Source organism: Ascaphus truei, chromosome 3 (assembly GCF_040206685.1).
Source record: "Ascaphus truei isolate aAscTru1 chromosome 3, aAscTru1.hap1, whole genome shotgun sequence".
Classification (NCBI taxonomy): Eukaryota; Metazoa; Chordata; class Amphibia; order Anura; family Ascaphidae; genus Ascaphus; species Ascaphus truei.
Window position 1 is genome coordinate 314,609,982 of NC_134485.1, and position 23,286 is coordinate 314,633,267.

The 23,286-nt window shown below is 44.2% G+C and overlaps 1 protein-coding gene across 2 annotated transcripts in view; it reads right to left on the bottom strand.

The window, feature by feature from the left end:
- Nucleotides 1-14,004: 14,004 nt before the first annotated feature.
- Nucleotides 14,005-23,286, bottom strand: part of EPSTI1 (epithelial stromal interaction 1) — a 76,136-nt gene continuing 66,854 nt past the window's right edge. For both annotated transcript variants that reach the window (XM_075591088.1, XM_075591087.1), the window contains one exon: nucleotides 14,005-18,625. In XM_075591088.1, coding sequence (XP_075447203.1) covers nucleotides 18,604-18,625 — 22 coding nt within the window. In that variant the 3' untranslated portion in view covers nucleotides 14,005-18,603. The remainder of the gene's footprint in view (nucleotides 18,626-23,286) is intronic.

The window sequence follows — 23,286 nt, forward strand, 5'->3', positions numbered from 1 at the left end:
CAACAAGTTAACATTAAAATTACAAAGCGAGTTACTGTGTGGCAAAACAAAATGGTGGTCAGACAAGAAACAATGGATGTAGAATCCAATCTAGCACCATATTTATGAGCCGTATTTACTCCCATCCAGATTTGTTGTTACATTGACTGAAATGACGCTCAGACATCAATCATATCAAATCTTTAGATAATGTGCTTAAGCTCTAAATAAGTGCTTTTATATTTTAGGACATGATGATCCAGATCCACACAGGTCCGTTATTAACATAGGTTGACGCCTCATTTAGTGCTAACGGAACTGTTCAGAGCTTAATAATGCATGTTAAGTGCGGATGTCGGACAGAAAGGGCATTATTTCAACTAACTATACCCATGGAACTCCGTTAACGCAGGAATTGCAACGAATCTTAATTGAATTGAAAAGAATCGAACTGTAAGGAATCGGGGAACACGTCCTTTGTGACGTGTTCCCTCCTTACCTGTCTTATCTCTGACCTCCGCTCTGGCACCAGCGCGTGCGCGCACCCCTGCTCTGCTTACAGAGCGCGCACGCATGCGCAGCTCTTCTAGTGTGCCACGGAGCTTTGCTCCTCCCCCTTGAACTGTCTGTGCTTCCCTCGCATGGCGTGCACACGTTACGATGTGCTCCGCCCCCCAGCTGCATGGCAAGTATTCATTTAGCCCACTTGTCTCCTGCAGCCAATCCTTGCCTCTGCACCTCCGCTCCGCCTCCCTTGCTACTGGTTCCTGTGTGCTACATAAACCCTGCAGTTCCTCTCATACCTTGCTGAGCATAACCTGTTGTAGCCTTGAGCTCCTACGTCTGTTGTGCCTTGCTCCTTGTCCTGTGTTTATCTTGCAGTTTAACCCTTCGTGTACTGACCCGACTTGACCTTGGAACCTCTCTGGATACTGGCCCCGGCTTACCCTCGACCTTGCGGATATCTCCAACCCAGACCACGGCTATATGGGCTTCCACGATTCTGACCTCTCCACCCCAGAGCACGGCTAACTGATTTGACTATTCTGAACTCTCCATTCCAAGACCTTGGCAAGTATCCACTAACCCACTCTCTCCAACCCAGACCTGGCTACGTTTGACAATCCGCCTGCCAGGCACGCTTCCGCTGCTGTGGATGCGTGGTTTACTACTTCCCCACCTCAGTACCGGGGTCCTGTCTTGCTCGTGGGCAGCGCAAGCATTACAGTATGCTTAGAGCAATGAACATGGACCCCCCTGAGGTGGGCCAAGCCTGTCTTCGATTTCTGAGCATTTCCAATACCTAGATAATCAGATTGTTTGCCTTACTCAAAATCTGGCCACGGTTTCCCTTAATCAATCACAATCCAGAATTATTAGACCTGCTACCTTGTCTGGTTCTTCCCACCTGAAGCCTCTCTCTCCCTCGAGCCACGTCTCCCCACTCCCAATCGATATGCGGGAGATCCCCATGGATGCCGAGGTTTTCTCAACCAATGTGACATATAGTTCGAGTTAACCCCTTCCCACTTCTCTTCTGATAGATCTAAGGTGGCATATATTATCGCTTTATTAACCAGAGATGCATTGGCATTGGCATCCCCCATCTGGGAGCAGGGACCAGAGCTTGTTCAAGACTTTCCACTCTTCAAGAAGGAATGTAAGCAAGTCTTTGATGCCCCTGGCCGTAAGATTACTGCTGTTTCTTCTTTATTTCACATTTCTCAGGGGCACAGACCGGTTTCAAGATACGCTCTGGAATTTCAGTCCATCGCGGCAGAGACGGGCTGGAACGATGAGGCATTATCTGCAGCTTTCTGGCAAGGCCTTTCCGAAATCTTAAAGAATGAATTAGCTGCTCAAGAAAGACCTACGATGCTCGAGGATCTTATTGCTATGTGTTTTAGGGTGGATCAACGCCTTCAAGAAAGGAGGCTGGAACGCCATTACCTACGTTCTCTCACACCAACTGCTCTTGTTCCCAGTCTGTCTCCTTCTACTTTCCCAGCTCTTGAGGCTCCAGATCCAATGCAGTTAGGAAGTCACCAGCTCTCCCCTTCAGAGAAACAACGCCGGAGAACTGGAGGATTATGTCTTTACTGCGGACTGTCGGGTCACCTGGTGCTTCACTGTCCCACGAAGCCGGGAAATGCCAACACCCAATGAGGTATAAGGGGGTCTCATTGGGTACCATTTCTTCTTCCCCTCCAAGTAAGAGAGGTCTACCTACCAGGGTCATGCTGTCTATCTTCCTTGAGGGTCCTGGCTTCCTAGTCCCTGTCTCTGCCTTCATCAACCCCAGGTCTGTTGGAAATTTTGTGGATCAAGATTTCGCTACCAAACATAAGATTCCTCTGATCAAAAAATCAATACCAGTGGTTCCAGAGGCTATCGACGGACGTACCCTCCAGCCAGTCTTCATTTCATTGGAGACGCCTACTCTTACTCTTTCCACTACTGACGATCACAAGGAAAAAATCAAATTGGATGTTATTCATTCACCCTCTGTACAGGTAATTCTAGGCCTTCCTTGGCTCCAACAACACAATCCGCTTACAGACTGGACAGATACAATGGGGTGTTGCCTCTGAAATTGCTCCTGTATCATCGGTACAACTTATCGCTGGCGTAAGAGACCAGTACTCCTGCCAAACCTACGCTGCCTGAAGTACTGTATATGCAGAATTCATGGATGTTTTTGATATAGTTCGCTCGGAGACTCTACCTCCGCACCGCCCTTATGATTGCCCCATAGAGCTTCTGCCCGGTGCCATCCTTCCTAAAGGCATATCCTATCCTTTGTACCTTCCTGAGACTAAGGCTATGTCTGAATATATTCAGGAGAAATTAAAGAGAGGGTTCATTAGAGCTTCTTCCTCCCCAACCAGGGCTGGGTTCTTTTTTGTTAAGAAACATGGTTCACTCTGTCCTTGCATAGACTATAGGGGTCTTAACAAAATAACAAAATTACATAATAAGAATCATTACCCTTTGCTACTCATCTCGTAATTGTTTGATCGTCTACAACGTTCTTCCATTTTTTCTAAACTCGATCTTCGTGGGGCCTACAATCTCATATGCATTCAACAAGAGGACGAATGGAAAACGGCCTTCAATATGAGAGACGGCCATTACGAATATTTGGTCATGCCTTTCGGGCTCTGTAATACCCCAGCTGTCTTTCAATGATTCGTGAATGATATTTTTCGAGATGTCCTCAACATTTTTGTAATTATCTACCTAGACAATATTCTTATTTTTTCTAGAACTTTATCCGAGCATATTCAACGCACTAAGTTAGTTCTCTCACGTCTACGTGAGAATCATCTCTATGCCAAGATGGAGAAATGTCTTTTCCACCAAACATCCACTTCTTTCTTGGGATACATTATCTCTGATAAGGGTTTCTCTATGGATCCTGATAAACTTAAGGCAGTTGTAGATTGGCCCCAACCCACTTCTCTTAAGGCGATTCAGCGGTTTCACTAACCTGAGCGTGGGAATTCTCCTGCCAGACAATCACTGATTTGCCGGGTTGTAAAGCCGGGAGGGCACCTTTTCTCAGGTTGCAAAGGGGCATGCGCCAACCTGGGACCTCTGCCTCTTTGCATACCAAGCCCACCCGCTGCCCAGGCTCCACAGAGTCTGGGTTCTGTCAAATGGTTGCCAGATAGACTTGTGTTAGCCCAGGATTTGGGTACTCACGCAGAACTGCAATACCCCTCCTGTTCTAACACCTTGGCATCCCTGAGGCTTTCAAGTACGGACTCCGGACAGACACAGAGGCACCAAGCTTGGTAGCCACCTGGGCTGGCTGGAATCCATGACTTAGAAAATCCCTCTTCATATACAGGTTACCAATGTATATACTGTACACATTAAACTATAACCATTTAATAAAATATATTGTGTCCTGTTTTCTGTGTGCTAAAAGGTATGAGTTCCTATTCTGGTGTCAGGGATGGAGTGAGTGTATATATTTTGGCACACATTAGAAAAATAACTTTTAAAACTTTTAAACACTGTGATCATGCTCAGCTTTATAACTTAGCTGGAGCATCCCCTGAACCCTTACACTGGGTTCAGTGTACCTGGGTATGTATCTGGGTATCTCTGCTATATTGGGAAACCCCTGCTACACTAGGGACACCGTGTATAGCTGCAGATATAGTTTAACCCCTTCAAACCCATTTACCTTGTCTGGATGATGCTGCAGCAGGGATCCTGGCGGTGAGCCGTAATAACGCTTTCAAAGTCAGAGTTTGGCAGAGTAATGTGCTTGGCTGTATCCGAGAATCTCACTGAATTCCTGGATACAATTTTTAAGGTATCCCATAACTTTGGAACCCCGATACATAGACACATTCTGTAAAGAATTTCTCTGACAAATCCACCCTGAAACTTACAACCTACAAATCTCCCGATCCCAGCACCCCAGTAAAGGCAAAAGACAAATAAATCTTTAACGTCGCAAAATTAGTATACAGTCCCAGTAATATATTTTCGACATCTGGGTCCCAGAGCTGACACTCTAAGTCCCTAACAAACGGGTCAGGGTTAACCAAGTGGGCTTAACCTTTATTGATGAGCCTGGTTAACCCCTTCAACATCACACCTGCCCCTTCTGTTCCTAATTAGGGGATTGTCAAATGTAGTGTCAGTCCTGTTCCTGCTCAAGGAGACAGGAAGCAGTAGAGCTATCAGACTCTTCCATGGTGGGATGAGCGTGCTCACCCCCAGCCTTTGGGTTGGGGGAACATCTGATTCAGCCACAGATGCTCTATACTACTAGGGACAAAGCACTATCCAGAGGTATGGAGCCTCTGAGACCTTGCATCGCTGTAAGAAGATCTGCAGTGGTTGTCCCCAATAAAGACCTTGTTCATAATATACCTCTGTCTGAGTTTCAGTCCTTGGGCAGAGGGAGAAACAATGCAATAGTGGGGGCTGACTGCCGAACATCATGGAGCCCACTACTGCTGGAGGCGCTAAGCACCATGAGAAGAACTCAGAGAATAACCTAAGCCTGTCCTGGTCTTCCACCATCGCAGATCAGACCCAGCTCTCCTGAACCTAACAGGTATTTGCACCACACACTAGGTAGCACAGGCTGTGTATCTCCCAGAGGGTGGGGGAAACAGTGATACAAGTACATCAGATGCTACACAGGAATCCAAGAAAGATACGCTGGGCTCTGAAGTGGCTGTCTGAGACTCAGCATTGATTACCCTAGGTGTTGCACAGGAATCAGAGAGAGATACACTGGTCTCTGAAATGGTTGTCTGGAAATCCACAGTGGTTATACTAGTTACTGCTGAGGAAGAAGAGAAATATATGCTGGTTTCTGAAGTTCGTGTCTGAGAATCTGCAGTGGGTATACAAGATACTATGGGAAACTATATGGCAAGAGCCTTAGAAACTGTCAAAAGAACCTCAGACATTGCAGGCGAATCAGAGAAACTTGATTTTAAAGTAGGAGTTTTAGCATTAATGATGGGTATATCACACACTACAGGAGAGTCAGAGAAGTTGGCTACTAGTTTTAATTGATGTGTTGGCTAGTGGTTTTATTAATTAATTGATTTGTTGGCTAGTGGTTTAAATTAATTAATTGTTTTGTTGGCTAATGTTTAAAATTAAATAATTGTTTTGTTGGTTAGTGCTTTTATTTATTAAATGAATTGGTTGGTTATTGATTTTATTTATTAAATTGATTGGTTGGCCAGTGCTTTTATTTGTTGAATTGGGGTGTTTAGGTGCTTGTGTATATATTATTGTGTATTTTTGGCCTTCATGCTTTTTTATTAGGGTGACCATTGAGTGATATAGTGGCTTATCATGCCCATATTATATGTGTATGATGTACCACTATGCCAATGCCAATCAATGGGTATAGTGGGTGGGTATAGTAGTCCTGGGGTGGGTGGTTAGGACTCCCGGGTGGGTAGCGGGGGATGGTGGGTTAACCCGTTAATTAGTATAGCGGTTATTAATCGCTAAGGTGATTAAGGGGTTAAGGGCCATTAGATTGTATTTTTTCATGTATTCTTGCTGACATTGTAGGACATGGACCTGAGTATGCTGACGAGGACACCCTTCCTGATGGCACGGGTAAGTAGAAAGGTTTATTTACTTTATTTATGCTGACTGGCTAATGTTTTATTTTGTAATGGGCAAATTAGCTATTATCCATATCTGGATAATAGTAATTTTGCCCATTACTGTACTGTATGTATTGGGCGTGGGGGGGAGGAATGTAATAATTTGAATGTATGCATATTTTTTTTCAGGCACAGGATTGGTACCGCAGGCCAGCAGGGACCCCCAGACACTTGCGAGAACCACCTGAAGACCCCCAGATACCCATGGGAACCACACGAGGACACCGGACACCCAAGGGACACCCACGGGAACCTTCTGGGGACCCATGTGGGGCCCCCGGATACCTGCAGGGACCACCTGTAGGCCCACAGACACTCACGGGGACCACTTGGGGACCCCAGATGGCCTCTGGCATCAATCCTGTGCAGAAAATATTAAAATGTTTTTATGTGGGGGCACAGCGGGTGGGTTGTTTATTGGTGGTTAGTACATATTGTAATTTTTATTGGGGGCAGAGGGGGTGAGTGAAGGGCCAAGTACCTGCTTCACTCACCCCCTCTACCCTCAATAAACCTGCTATTGTGCTTTAACCCCTTCATTGCCTTAGCGGATATCCGCTAGGGTAATGAAACTGCTTTAATGTAATTTTTATTAATAGTGTGCGGGAGCAGGGGGTCTCCTGAGCTGGACCGCATTGATTTCTGCCTCAGGGACCCCCTGCTTCCCGAGTTACAGGCCACGGTATGGGGCATTGGGTGCCGTATCACCGCCATTTTTAAATCGTCCGCATCACGTGACTGTTGGATTTAAATACTGGAGGAGATACCGGCACCCCATACCAGGGCCTGTAACTCGGGAAGCAGGGGGTCCCCGAGGCTGAAATGAATGCAGTTCATCTCAGGAGACCCCCTGCTCCCGCACACTATTAATACAAATGACATTAAAGCAGCTTCATTACCATACCAGATAGCCGCTACGGTAACAAATGATTATTTGTGTTTTAATACTAGTGTATTGTAGCAGGGCGTTTCTGGAGCAGAACCTCATTGATTTGAGGTCCGAGGACCCCCTGCTCCCAGAGATCTCCTATGCATTTAAATGTCCTGCGTCATGTGACCGTGGGAATAAGAATGCATAGGAGATACCGGCACCCCATAACAGGGACTGTATCTCGGGAAGCAGGGGGTCTCCAGACCTCAAATCAACAAGGTTCTGCTTCGGACACCCCCTGCTACACTACACTACACTAGTATGACATTTTATATTAAACATTTTTGATCTCTGGCGAGATTTGCGCAGGGAGAGACGGCTCTCTCTCTCTCTGCAGCAGAAAGAAATCTCTGGGTGAGCCCTTTTCAGAGGGGCGATCATTACGTCGCCGGCTACTCGCCAGTTTTGCAAATGTTGCTATCACTGGTATTCGGGGCTTTATGCATACCGTGATAGCAACGCTGTCAAAATGGGCGATTTAAATAGCCTAGAGATTTTTTTTCCCGCCGCTTAGTGCATAGGCCCCATAGTCGGATGCAAATGCACTGATTTTATCACTGCTTTCTGAATTGGCCCCTGTGTGTGTCTCTCTCCCTTTTTGATGACAAATCTATGCTTTCACAAGTACCAGTATGTGGTTAGGTAAGATTATATTAGCAATGCACTCCAAGAGTTTGATCGCTATCTGCAAAGGTGGATTAATCGGTGGTAGCTAAATGCACGCACAGCATATGGTACATCACATTAGGGATTGGATAGTTACACAAGACTCACAGCATCAGCATAAGTCCAGTAACCCATGTCTTTCATCTCAAACACAGTTTTCTCTGAGACCATGACATTTTTCACTCGATTACATTCACTATACGGCTTTCATTATCATGACTTAAATTTTAGCCATGGATTTCAGATATCTTATTTTCAAGAGTGTGAACTGAGCTGTGTGATTGGAGGCTGTACAGAGGACAAACTACTGAAATGTGCGCATATTTCCCCTGTTAAATATTTTGGTACAAATGAAAACAAGTAAATTAGACCTATTTGTTAATGTCACCACCCGTTTGGGTGCTCATTTAAAAAAAAAATGACATTAAGGATAACAAAGACTGACCCTGTGACGGTGCTCATCTCCAATCAGGAAGCGGAGCCGCAGGGCTGAGGTAGGGATGCAAATTAACCGACCAGAGCCCAGGGACTGAGTCCTGTTAGAGTATCCGTAGTCGGTAAGCAGGCAGGAGGTCAGGGCTGGCGGCAGTGGTGCAAAGTCCAGGCAAAAGGTTAGGGCAGGCAGCATGCAGCGAAGTCAGGTCATGGTCCTAAGATTCAGTAAAAGGGACATCAGACATTGAATCAGGAGTCTTAGAACCATCAAGGGTTACAGTACTTACTGCTGAGGAAACAGTGAGAGGTGTACTAGACCTTGAATGAGGAGCGGTGGAGAATTCATCTTTTGGCTCCTGGAATACAAGGTTAGCTTGCTAAAGCGGAGGGGTAGGTGCCGATGAAGTATCAGCCGGTGGTGCAAGAAGAGGATGGTTGGCATGGATTTGAAAGCTGGAGGTGATGGAAGCGATTACAGTGTCCCATGTAGTCAGGAGGGGAGAGTGCCTATCCAGGATTTGACCCTGGAGGGACAGCACCCTCCCTACCTCAGCAGGGTCCATAGGTGGCCTGAGCATTATGTGACAGTGCTCATCTCCGATCAGTAAGCGGACCTACAGGGCTGAGGTAGGGATGCAAATTAACTGACCAGAGCCCAGGAACAGAGTCCTGTTAGAGTATCCATAGTCGATTAGCAGGCAGGAGGTCAGGGCTGGTGGCATTGATGCAAAGTCAAGGCAACAGGCAAAGGGTCAGGGCAGGCGGCATGCAGCGAGGTCGGGGTCACTGTCCGGGGTCAGCGACAGGGATTCCAAATGAACAGGCTAGTCACAGCAACAGGCTAACCTCCAGAACAGGGAAGTCACAAGGATGGCTCAACAACATGCTAGGCACAGCAACAGGCTAGCCCCCCGAACAGGGAAGGCTCACAAACAAGGAAGGCTCAGCTACTTAGAACCCAAGGTGGCCAGGAACACAGGGAAGGCTCACGAATAAGGAAGGCTCAGTAATTGGAACCCAAGGTGGCCAGGAACACAGGGAACGTACATAATTGTCAGGCAGGGGCTGGAAGTCACTCGCTGCTATTTAAGCCCTTGAACAGGTGCAGCCCATATAGCAGGCTGTCAGTAATCAAAATGTCCACAGCAGCCAGGTAAGGCAGGTTCCAGCCAAAGCCTGGACTGGAACCCTTACAGACCCCAAGTTTCAACAACCCAAACAGGCGCTAACTCCCACTGACTTGAATGGAAACTAAGAACCACTCCGGTGTGTTAACCCATAACAGAGCTTGGTGAATAACCTTCTTACACACATTTTTTTGTCCTCTTCACATTTGAATTTGAAAGAGAACAAATGTGTAATCTTGCGAAATGTTTTAATTTTCCGAACACACTTCGCATAGTTACGGATGTGCAAATCTATTCCAGTTTGGTTTGCGATTATTTGAGTACTGTATTGTGTATATAAATATATATATATATATATATATATATATATATATATATATATATATATATATATATATATATATATATATATATATATATATATATATATGATAAGACACACAGAAATATCGCTCAACACTAAAGGTCACTGGTGTCCATAACAACTGTCAATAAGTAACATAAATCATACTCAACAGTGGTGCTAAAGGTTGAAATAATATTGAACCAACAGAGAAAGCAACCTTATAAAAAGCACACGGACATACCTATAGAGTGTAAACAAAAGTTTTTTTTATTAAAGTGAGTTAAAACAGGGGATAAAGTTAAAAGGTGAGGGGGCTCAGCTCTATCAAACAGAGTAATCCTAGAGACAAGGGTCTAAATATAGAACCAAATGTAACATGCACAGGACACAGGGAGCTCTGTAGAAGCACACCTGTGAAGATGGAAACCCACACTGAAAGTAAGTGTATCCACATTAGAATGATCACCATACAGTCATAATAACAAGCTGCAGGGAGTGGAGACAAAGATATGCAGGTAGCAATGTGAAGTATACATCACCACTCAGTGTAGGGGTATCACGGGCAAATGAATAGCTGGAGTGGGAGTCTGCTGAGGGGGGCCCCTACCTTCTTTCTCCAGATATGAGGCTCTGAGCTATTCATTTGCCCGTGATACCCCTACACTGAGTGGTGATGTATACTTCACATTGCTACCTGCATATCTTTGTCTCCACTCCCTGCAGCTTGTTATTATGACTGTATGGTGATCATTCTAATGTGGATACACTTACTTTCAGTGTGGGTTTCCATCTTCACAGGTGTGCTTCTACAGAGCTCCCTGTGTCCTGTGCATGTTACATTTGGTTCTATATTTAGACCCTTGTCTCTAGGATTACTCTGTTTGGTAGAGCTGAGCCCCCTCACCTTTTAACTTTATCCCGTTTTAACTCACTTTAATAAAAAAAACTTTTGTTTACACTCTATAGGTGTGTCCGTGTGCTTTTTATAAGGTTGCTTTCTCTGTTGGTTTAATATATATATATATATATATATATATATATATATATATACAGCATACGAACCAATCCAAGGACCAGTAAAGAGACAGCAAACTGCACAGGGTTAATCCAAAAAAACTGTATTCAAAACGTTTCGGTCCCACATGGAGACCTTCCTCAGAGCCGTGCATATAGGTTTTTGTGGGAGCTCAAAATGCTTGGTACCTTATACTCTGTATATATATAGAGAGAGAGGTTACCATACAGGGGAAATGTGACAGTTATAGTGCAATAACGAATTCCAATGTCATATATATAGACACATCAATCCCAAGATTCATCTGGTAAAGGCGTCTTCATTTCTCCTTTCCTAGGGAACTTCAAGAATAAAATGTACTCACTATTATTCCCCTGCAGGTCCCCAGGCGTGCAACCACATCCGTGATCCAAGAGTATCCAAAAAGTATTGTGTGAGGTGCACAGCGGCAAGAATCAGGTCAAGTGGCAATAAAAACTATTTATTCAGGCTGCATTAAAAAACGGCAGAGTACAGCTCTCCTACGCGTGTCGTGCCGTGAGGCACTTTATCAAGGTGGGGGGGTTTTAGCAGGTGGGGGGGGGGGGGGGTTAGCAGGTGGGGGGGAGTTGGCAGGTGGTGGGGGGGAGGGGGTGTTGGCAGGTGGTGGGGTTGGGTTTGGAAGGTGATGGAGGGGTGGGTTTTGGCAGGTGGTGGGGGGGGGGGGGGTTGGCAGGTGGTGGGGGGAGGGGGGTTGGCTGGTGGTGGGGGGTTAGCAGCTTGTGGGGGGAGGGGTGTTGGCAGGTTGTAGGGGGAAGGGGTGGTTGGCAGGTGGTGGTGGGTTTGGCAGGTGGTGGGGGGGTGGGTTTGGCAGGTGGTGGGGGGTGGATTTTGGCAGGTGGTGGGGGGTGGGTTTGGCAGGTGGTGGGGGGGTCAGTTTGGCAGGTGGTGGGGGGTTCGGCAGGTGGTGGGGTGTTCGGCAGGTGGTGGGGGGGGGTGTCGGCGCTTAGTTACCTGTTGAGAAGATTCAGTCTGGGGCAAGTGAGGAGAGGGTGAGGTACCCCATGGGTGTGGGTGATGGCAGTGTTCCTGGCGGGACTGTGGTGGTGCCAGGCGTGGTGCCATGCGTGGGGCGGTAGCTGTCAGGTCATCCATGGGTAATGCGGGGACCCGGCGGTACTGTGGGGGGTGGGTAGCTGGCGAGACTGGTTGCGACGCGGGTGGGCCGGCGGAAGTGCGGACGTGGTGTGGTTGCTGCCGAACGTGCGGCGGTGATTGGGGGGGTGCCAGCGGTACTGGGGTGGGTACGGTACCGTTATGGTCCCAGGGGGTGGTGGGACAGCGGTGGGGATGGGCGCAGGGGGGTGGCAGTGCTGCAGGGGAGGGAGGGGAAGGATGCGGGGGCTGGCACAGTAGGTGGTCCGTGAGAGTGGTGAGTAGGGGAGAAGCGCTAGTGGAGGTGACGTGTTGGGCCCTCCAAGCTGGGTTTGTGCAGGGGGGGGGCTGAGTGATGGCGGGCAGGAGAGACACGGGAGGCTGCGGGGTTTGTGCAGGGAGGGGTTGAGTGATGGTGGGCGGGAGAGACACGGGAGGCTGCGGGGTTTGTGCATGGGGGAGGCTGAGTGATGTCGGACGCCGGGTGGGGGAGAAGCGGGAGGCTGCGGGGTTTGTGCAGGGGTGGGGAGGGCTGAGTGATGTCGGGCAGTGGTGGGGGAGAGGCGGGAGGCGCGGAGTTTGTGCAGAGGGGGGGCTGAGTTATGTTGGGTGGGAGAGACACAGGAGGCTGTGGGGTTTGTGCAGGGGGGGGCTGAGTGATGTCGGGCGGCGGGTGGGAGAAAGGCGGTAGCCGGCGGGTTTGAGTAGTTTGGCCAAAGTGAGGGGGTGGCGGGTGGAGGTGAGGCAGGTCAGGACGGTCTGGCTGCACGGGACACGGGGGGGGGGGGGGCGAGACACACCGGCCAATGAGAGGCGTGCGGGGTCGGGGCCGGACCACGGACCAGCAAATATACAACGTTTTAAAATATATATACAGTATATAGATATATAGATATATATATATATATATATATATATATATATATACACACACATACACACATCTCGCCGAAACGCGTAGGAGTGGGTGCTGTAGGCAGGATCCCCTGGTCTGTCCCCCTCTTGAGAGACGTAACTATACTTTACAAGCTGCTGCTCTTAGCATGTTCTGTGACACGTTTTTATGCAGATAGGACTGTGCTCCACACCATAATAGCCTTAGGACTGTGTTCTTTGTACATTTGGAACGATATTATCTACAATTGTGTCTCTTACAGGACTGACTTCATTCTTAACTATGTGTAGCAAGTTTGGGGATTGTTTTCCACACTACATCAGTCCTGTGATATCCTATGTAGTGGCTTGACCTTATACTATGATTTTGGTCCTAGTTCACTCTCTATTATTGCATTTTGGTGTTGTACTTTCAGCCATCTCCTTTCTGCTTGAGACTTACTCTGTCTGCTGTTTTTCCCAGAGATAGTGCAATTTTCTCTTGGGATTTTTTTCAGCCTGGGATATTACCTGTCCATCTACCCGGTTGTTTATAGTGTCCTAGATTATTTACATGCTAGTTAGCATATCGCTTTGGTTTACGCATAGGGGATCCATGCCATGTTTTAAAATTCTGTGCTATCTTTTATCGTGTTTTGTGACATTCAATAAATAAATATGTACTTTTGATATTGCAGACGGTATACCCGAGTGCTACTTTTTGGGCTTCTTTCCCTGCTAGCTTACATATATATATATATATATATATATATATATATATATATATATATATATATATATATATATATATATATATATATATATATATATATATATATATATATATATACATATACACACACATACACACTGTATATAATATATACATTTTTTTAATTATTATTCAAGAAAAGCCAAACATTTGGTGCACACTTACTGTACCTCATGTTTTTTTTTTAAATGATCAATACCATCAAATATTCACAGCATTATTGCCAAACATTTTGTGAAAATTGCTACATTTTACAAAATACTCCAAAATATTTGCAAAACTATGGAAAAACATGCCCTCTGTTGCCAGGCAACACCTAACAGCCCATTCACGTGAAGGCGTAAGGTGTCTTGTGACATTATACGCTTAGTAAATATGGACCGTTATACCTTAGCAATGTATTAACGTTTGTCATTTTCTGGTGGTGTGTGAAATTTTTGGGCAACTTTTCCAAAAAACACAGATGGCCAAAATTAATCAGAATCACAATATGCGCAACAATTTTATCCATTCCATCAGGGTTACACTTATTAGTAAAAATTCTTAAGACATAAAAGTAACTACATCAAGATACAATTAACTTTATTTGCATTGTTATTGCATGTGGTTTACATATACAGGCAGTCCTCGGTTATCCAACGGAATCCGTTCTGGATGTAGCATTGGATAGTGAAACCGTTGTAAAGTGAGTCCCATGTAATCAGTGGCAGTGAGCGTAGGATAAAGCATTCAGGCGTCGGATAACGCATTCCGGCATCGAAAAACGGCCCTTAGGATTGCATTGTAAAGCGTTGGATATGCCATTTGTTGTGAAGTGAAACGTTGGATAACGAGGACTACAACACTTTTACAAAACAGTATCTTGTTTGTTTTTTTTTGCTTCAAACATTTTTAATTTGTTTTTCAAATATAATCAGGTGTGGGGGTGGAGACAGAATAAAAAAGGAAAAGGGAAGGGTGGGGGAGGATCAATAGAACCAACAAAATCAAATCAACAATACACTTCAAAGGTAATAATCATAACTGTAACAATACAAAAAAAAAAAAAAAAGTATAAAGGGGAGGCAAGCGACACAAGTGGTAATAACCTTAATCATTTTCCATAATCTTTGGTATGGTATGGCCTGTCACTTTTGAACACTTTTTTCCATTATAGAAACATATTTTTTTACATTTTTAATATCATCAGATTTGTTTACATTTGTATATCTTGTAATGTTGCTATATCGTCTGGAAAGGCACTTAACCATGGATTCTAGCATTTTTCGACTCTCTACTTGGTGTTGTTCAGAAATGCCGTAAGTTTTTCCATTTCTAGAACATGTCGCTCTTTTTCTTGAAAGACTTGATAGAATGGTATATTTATTTGCTTCTATTGAAGAACTATTCTGCATCTAGCTGCTGATAATAGATTTATTTGTTGCATATGAATCATTAAGCGCAGGTTTCCCCAAAATCATTATTACAGGATCCATTGGTATAGCCACACCAATCAACCTGGTGATCTATTTTAATTTTCCTCCAGAAGGGAACAGCCCTTGGGCAAGTCCAGAATATATGGTATAATATACCTCTATAACCACAATTCCTCCAGCACAAAGCGCTTGCTTCTTTGTAAATATGTGCTAATCTATCTGGTGTTAAATGCCATCTCATCATAATCTTGTACTTATTTTTTTAAATTATGGTGCAGACAGATGAGTTCGCCGCCGCCTTCCATATCTCTGCCCAATCATCTTTAGAAATCTCTGTTCCAATATCTTTTACCCATTGAGTCATATATGTGTTTTTCTTTTCTGTCTAGAGCACTCAGAGTAGAATATATATTTGACATCAAGCCCTTCTGATGTGTTTGTATTGTGCGCATCTCTTCAAATTCGGTCAGATGTGTATTCCCTTGCGGAAAAAGATTTGAAATAATAAAATGCCTGATTTGTGTATGTCTGAAATTTTTTGAAGGTGGAATATTGTATTTCTTTTGTATGTCTTCAAATGTATATATTTTCTCCAGAAACATAGCATCTTTAATCCTAATTGTACCGCTTGTAATCCAAATACTGTATTGTTCCTTCCCGGTATACATCCTGGACGAAATTCCTCATTCCTCCATAAGGGGGTCATGAGTGAGTGTTGTCCTTTAAATCCCTTTTTTTCCTCCCAATTATCCCAAGTATTTTGTGTGAATTTAATAATCGTGAGGTTATACACCTCTTGAGGTCTATTCTTGTTGGGGATCCACAGTAATGTGTCTATATTCTGTACCGGGATCTCATTCGCCTCAATTTCCACCCATTTAACTGCCTGTGTGGGTCTATGCCAAGTTGGTAAATTACTTAATTGTGCTGCAGCAAAACAGTTGGTTAGTGACGGCAAAGCTCACCCGCCACCTGTCCTTAATGCACTAAGTACACTTCTTTTTATTCTCGTTTTTTTCTTTCTCCAGATAAATTTATACATTTTACCTTGTATATCATTTAACATTTTGGTTGGAATATTAATTGGAAGGCCAATCCATGAAATACAATATTTATTCCACTCTTTCATATCTCTCTTAATTGACAGAAACCGTTCTGAGTAGTTAGCTTTATAAAGCTCTGAATATCTAGCTATCAAATACACCCCCAGATATTTGATACTATCTTTTTTCCCATTTAAAATTAAAATTTAATTTCAATAGTTTTAGTATCCCTGTCTCTACTCCTAAAGCCAGTGCCTGTGATTTTGTGTTTTTTATACTTTGAGTAAAAATTGAATATTGAAATCTCCTCAAATAGATTAGGCAGAGGTGTCAGCGGTTTGGTGAGTGTTAGTAAAATATCATCTGCATAGAGAGCTATTTTATACTCTTTAGACCGTATTATCAAACCTTTTATATTTTTATTGATCTGAATTTTGTTTACTAAAGGTTCTAGACTCAATGCAAATAATAAAGGTGACAGTGGACAACCTTGTCTGGGCCCATTGTTTATATTGATCACTCCAGAGCTGATCCTAGCCAACTTTAGCGTGGCTTCTGGTGGATTATAGAGCCTTAATTCTATTTAGTATATTCCCCTGATCCAAAATATCTCTAAGGTAATGAACATATATTACCAGTCTACACGGTCGAACACTTTTTCAGCGTCAAGTGAAATTAGCAGTGTGGGTCTTTTTGTTGCGTTTGCTAGATGGGTAAGATTTATCACTCATCTAATATCAGCTGCTTGTCTCCCCAAAGTAAATGCCACATGGTCTGGATTGATTACTCTGGGAAGCAATTTAATTAATCTTATAACAATACTTTTACTGGAAATGTTAATATCTGTATTGATCAGTGTATATAATTACTACAATCTGATCTCTGCCTGGTTTTGGGATCACAGAAATTTGTGCTTTCAACATTGAGGGGGGAATTTTCTTACCTTGCATAAAAGAGTTAAAAAGTTTTTCTAGAAAAAGCACTAAACGTGTTTTAAATGTTTTATAATAACTATTTGCGAGCCCCCCCGGACCAGGAGTTTGTGTATTTTTAAGTTCCTTAATCACTGCCAGGATTTTATCTCGTGAAATGTCTGCATTTAGTAGAACTCTATCTTCATCTTTCAAAGATGGTAACTGGCAGGAATCCAAATAAGTTTCTAATTGTTGTTTGAATATATCTGGGTTTTGTTTTTGTTTATTTTGTAAATTGTACAGAGAGGAGTAGCATGCTATAAATTCCTCCTCCACTATCTTTGGGGCAAATATGGTTCCTCCATTACTCATTTTGACTGATTTAATAGTGGAGGAAATGTAAAACTTTCTTAATTTCTGTGCCAGCCGTCTGCCTGCTTTATTACCTTTTTGGTAAAACAGTTGTTTGGTCCATTTTAGGGATTTTTCTGCTTTGTTAATTTGCAGCATTGTTAAATCTCCCCTGATTTTAAGCAATATTTGATAAAGTCTGAATCTGTGTTTTTTTTTATGTGGCATCAACTTCTGCTAATTCTATTGAACATTTTCTCAATTTATATTCCCTTCAGTTTTTCTTCAACGAGGGGATAGCAATAAACCTTCCCCTCGTACAGTACATGCTTTTTGTGTTTCCCAGATTGTTGAGAGAGCCATTCCAGGTACATCATTAATAGAAAAAAATTATGCTAGGTGTGTATTTATCTCGTCAACAACCGTGAGGTCTCTCAGAAGTGAGTCATTTAACTTCCACATATGTCTCACCCTAGTAGGGTTAATATCTTTAAATGTGCACGTTACCAGTGCGTGGTCAGACCAGGTGATTGCGTTGATCTTTGTGTCTGTTACGGCTGGGATTAGTGAAGGTTCGATTAAAAAAAATTATCTATTCTTGAGAATACTAGATGTGGCAGTGAATGAAATGTGTACTGTCTCTCTTTAGGGTGCTGTAACCTCCAAATATCCCATAGTGCTATATCTTGTATACATCTTGCTAAATCTGTATCTTTTGGGTCTTGAGAGTGCAGAGTCTTTTTTGGGGGGATTTGATTTATCTAATTTTATTTCGTATACTGCATTGAAATCTCCTGCCATTATTATTTTTCCTTCAGCAAAATTTCATAATTTAGGGAAGACTCAGAAATTTGCCTGTTTCTCGTTTGGAGCATAAATGTTAACTAAAGTGATCGTTGTTGCTCTTAAGGAATAAAATCCGACCTTCTTTGTCTAAGTCACTTTCCTCAAGGGCACATGGTACCGACATCTTGACCAATATAGCCACTCCTCTTTTCTTCACAAGTGCCGATGCGAAGAACACCGAAGAGAAGATTGTTTTTTTTACACATTTGAATAAACAGAAGTAAACTAAGAGTATGTTTAGTAAGTTACACGTAGATGACTCACAACTATAACGCTTAAAAAATCAAGTATACTGTAAGTATTTGCAAATCATGTTTAAACTTTTAATGTCTGCATAGTGAGCAAATACTTTGGAATGTATTTACCTAATCGCTTTCATAACCGGACAGAAAACACCTGTGTTAGTAAGGTAAATATTAAGGTTCCAGTGGTACCCAAAAAATTCGTAAGTGTCCTAAAACGTACCATATAAGTATTGCTAACATCATTGGTTGGTGAGCCTTAGTAGTAGTAAATCATTGCTAATTTTGCTCAGGTAGGAATATTTTGAAACAGTGGACCAACTTGCAACACATTTGATTGTTGTTGGATCTCTTCACATGTGCACTTTAATTATCCTGAAATAGAAAGAGAAAGTCACAAAAGTTAAATCTGTCAAAAACAATGCGTTTTAACTCTACATGTTTATTGTGGAACTTTTAACTCTGGTTATATCATTCTAATTCAGTTAATGGTACAGTTATGAGACAAAAGTACACCTTTTTTTCTACAGTACTTGACCAATTTAGATTAAGGAAAACAAAATCCCAATTTGGATTAGGCCACTAAATCACTTTAAGAATTAGTCAGACAAATGGGATTATGTGGCACAGAAAAGTTTAAGGACTTCAAGGAACACAAAATTGGTTTAGTTGTGTGGGCACACATTTTGAAAGATCACAGTTTTCTTCTAGAGCAGCGGTGCGCAAACTGGAGGGCGTGACCCCCAGGGGGGGCGCAAGACTGCTGCCCGGGGGGGTGGGCGGGGTTTACAGCCTCGCGCGCTTCCCGAAGGCACTTAAATTAAGTGCCGGGGGAGCTGCAGGGCCTCTGTAAACCTACTTACCTTGGCTCCCTTCCTACGTCGCCACGGCAACGCAGCGTCAAAATGATGCCGCGAGGTCGTGGGCCGTCACGTTGCTATGGCAACTGTGAGTCAGGAGTCGATAAATCCCGTTGCCCGGTCACCACGGTGTGGTGCCTCTTCCTGCATGGAGCACATGGTGAGTACTGCTCCATGCCTTTCTTGCTTCCCCCTTGCCCCCTGCTCTGATTCCCCCTCCCCCTGTTCCGATTCCCCCCCCTGTTCTGATTCCCGTTCCGATTTCTCCCCCTCCCCTTCGTTACGATTTCCACCCCTTTCTCCGATTTCCCCCCCGGCTCCGATTCCCCCCCCCCCTTGCTCCGATTCACCCCCCCCCCATTCTGATTTCCCCCGTGTGTCTGAGTGTGTGTGTCTGTGTGTGTGAGAGAGAGTGTGAGAGAGAGAGTGTGAGAGAGAGAGTGTGAGAGAGAGAGTGTGAGAGAGAGAGAGAGTGTGAGAGAGAGAGTGAGAGAGAGAGTGTGAGAGAGATTGTGTGTGTGAGAGAGATTGTGTGTGTGAGAGAGAGAGTGTGTGAAAGAGAGTGTGTGAGAGAGAGTGTGTGAGAGAGAGTGTGTGTGTGAGAGAGAGTGTGTGAGAGAGAGTGTGTGAGAGAGAGTGTGTGAGAGAGAGTGTGTGAGAGAGAGTGTGTGAGAGAGAGTGTGAGAGAGTGTGTGAGAGAGAGTGTGAGAGAGAGAGAGAGAGTGTGTGTGAGAGAGAGTGTGAGAGAGGGAGAGTGTGAGAGAGGGAGAGTGTGAGAGAGGGAGAGTGTGAGAGAGGGAGAGAGGGAGAGTGTGAGAGTGTGTGTGAGAGGGAGAGTGTGAGAGAGGGAGAGTGTGTGTGAGAGTGTGTGTGTGAGAGTGTGTGTGAGAGTGTGAGGGTGTGTGTGTGTGTGTGTGTGTGTGTGTGTGTGTGTGTGTGTGTGTGTGTGTGTGTGTGTGTGTGTGTGTGTGTGTGTGTGTGTGTGTGTGTGTGTGTGTGAGAGGGAGAGTGTGTATGTGAGAGAGAGGGAGAGTGTGTGTGTGTGAGAGAGGGAGAATGTGTGTGTGTGAGAGAGGGAAAGTGTGTGTGTGAGAGAGGGAGAGTGTGTGCGTGAGAGAGTGTGTGTGAGTGTGAGAGAGGGAGTGTGTGTGTGACAGAGGGAGAGTGTGTGCGTGAGAGAGGGAGAGTGAGTGTGCATGAGAGAGGGAGAGAGTGTGTGCGTGAGAGAGGGAGAGTGAGTGTGTGCGTGAGAGAGGGAGAGTGAGTGTGTGCGTGGGAGAGGGAGAGTGAGTGTGTGCATGAGAGAGACACCAACTGCGCACTGCAACTGATAGGTATGTATATACAACTTTGTTTTCACTTTGGGCTCCTTAGGGAGCCTTTAAAAAATCCTGATCGCCTTAGGGAGCCTTGAACCGAAAAAGTTTTGGAACCACTGTAGTAGAGCCCATCTTGGCAGACACCAGAGGTTGCGACTAACTTCCTGGTCAGACTGCTAAGGCAGGCTCCCCACCCCCGCACTCTCTTCTCTTGTCCTGCGCTCTCCTACACTGTCATCTACCTGCCACTTGTCACTGCTGACTCAACTTGTGCCCCCTAAGCAGCTGTACCAGGCCCAACCTAGTTCAGTCTCTGTGTGCTGGGGTAGTTTAGTGTGTAAGTAGTGTTTGGGTAAACCATATACTAAATCCTTTGTATGTCACTAAGATAAGTTAGGCATGGATTGTCCATGGTCACTCTGGCTCCATATCGGCACGTCAGTCATGTCTCGAGTCTGGGGTTTAGTAAAAACCATCTGAATATTAGTTTTGTGATAATTACTTATTCACATGCTAACAAGTCCTAAAATTATCAAATGGATAACCGAGCAATAAAAACCCAAGTATTGATTAACCGTTGCCTGCAAAAAGCATTTATTGAATGCTGAATAGTAATTTTCAAATTCAAAGAGCTGTTTTTATTCAAAAAGAACTTAGTACAGTTCAGTAAATAATTTCCATTGCTTGTATCCGTGAACTCCATTTACCACAATTCTTTGTTGACTACTAACCATTTTAGGACTCACTAGGTCCTAACTCAGTTAGGATACTACCTGACAAATTGTCAAACCAAACCGATATACAGGTAAGGCACCTGTATATCGGTTTTAATCATTATATATATATTATATATTATATATATATATTACGTTACTATCCAGCAGGGCAGCGGATCAGCAAAGGGAGGCAGCACTCAGAGGTAAGTGTACAAAGAATTGTATTGTAACAGACACAAAAATCCAACGTTTTGATCCCACAGAGGGATCTTCTTTGCACACCCCAGGAAGAAGATCCCTCTGTAGGATCGAAACGTTGGATTTTTGTGTCTGTTACAATACAATTCTTTGTACACTTACCTCTGAGTGCTGCCTCTCTTTGCTGTTCCGCTGCGCTGCTGGATGGTAACGTACTCTTTACATTATTTATGGGACTAGCACCAGGCTTATTTGGATTACAACGTTGGAGTGCTTGCTGTTTTCCTTACCAATATATATATATATATATATATATATATATATATATATATATATATATAGAGAGAGAGAGATAGAGAGAGAGAGAGAGTCCGATAATAAGAGACAGCACACTGTGACCGAAACGTTGGTTGCAGTGCCTCTCTTGTCTACAATACTACAATATAGACTTCGTTTTGTCTTTAACCTACAGTGTTCTGTCTCTTATTATCGGACACCCCTCTGGTAATTATTATCTCTACACTATTTCTATGGGATAAGCATCTGTGCTTTGTTTGAGGTTTTTTTTTGTGTCAACTGCTTCTCATATATATATATATATATATATATATATAAATATATATATATATATATATATATACAGTGTTCGACAAACCTATACATTTGCTCGCCCCGGGCGAGTGGATTTAACCCCCGGGCGAGTAAATATTGGCCCAAGCAGCACACGTTTGGTACTAGGTGGCGAGTAGATTTTTTTGTGTGGCGAGTAGATTTTTTGGTGATTTGTCAACCACTGTATATATATATATATATATATATATATATATATATATATATATATATATATATATATATATATATGTAACGGTATTTGTACTCTGGTCTGACCCACCCAATCTCACATTGGCCCCTGTGGTCTAACCAGCCCCCATTACAGTGCAGGTATGTCTGGTGGTGCACCTGTTGGCTACAGGACTCCTGAGTCTCCCGCATGATGGTGTGTGGGGAGGACCCGTCCAGACAGGCAGCTGAGGTAGTGTGCTGAGTCTCACCTAGTTCCAGTGCAGCGCCTCCACCTCACCAGGGTCCCTGCGTCCGCAAAGGGATGATCCTGACGAGGAACTCCTCCGTGGTGCTCCTCTCTGTACACTCATTCCACACAGGTACACGAGAGGGTTTCTGACTGAACACATCTTTATTGACTCGGTGGGCCAGCTGCCCTCCACAATGGGGTATATTCAGCCGCTCATCTCGCCAGTGCTCCCTTTAGTTAGGTAGGTCACCTAGATCAGGGATTCACTATTCCCGCAGGAATCACTGTCCTGTGCCAGGTCCCTGGACACAGCCTCCCATGGAGTTACTATAACATAACTTGCATGCTAGTAGAACTTGAACCCTAACTCCTCCCAGACTTGAACTCCTTCCTCCACTAACTTTAGAACACAGTGCTGTGCCTTATGTAAGCTTCTGAGGCTGACACCCCTCTGACATCACTAACCATGGAGTCAGAGCATGTGACCAGTCCCAGCCATACACAGGGCACCCCACCAGGGTGTGAGGGAAAACCTCCATGATTAATACTGGCATGCCCATACTTACCAGGCCTTACTGCCAGCAGGAGAGATGACTGTAGGCATTTTACATGACCGCTACGTTCTCCCCCTGGTGAATCCCATCGTCCTCGCTGGGACCTAAATTTAGATACCTCTTTCCAGGAAGCACTGCAACAGAAACATAATTATGTTAACATTCATATGCAAATTTTCAGAATACCATAACAATGACTACAGTACATTCCGCCAAGCCCGCCCCGACCAGCAGCCACGAACCCGCGTAATGTGTTAGTACCCCCCTAAAAATAGTGATCTGGGTCAGGTTTCCTCACCTCCCGGTTACCCATATCCAGGACCGTGACATAGTAGTGCCTAGGCGATCCTCTCTCT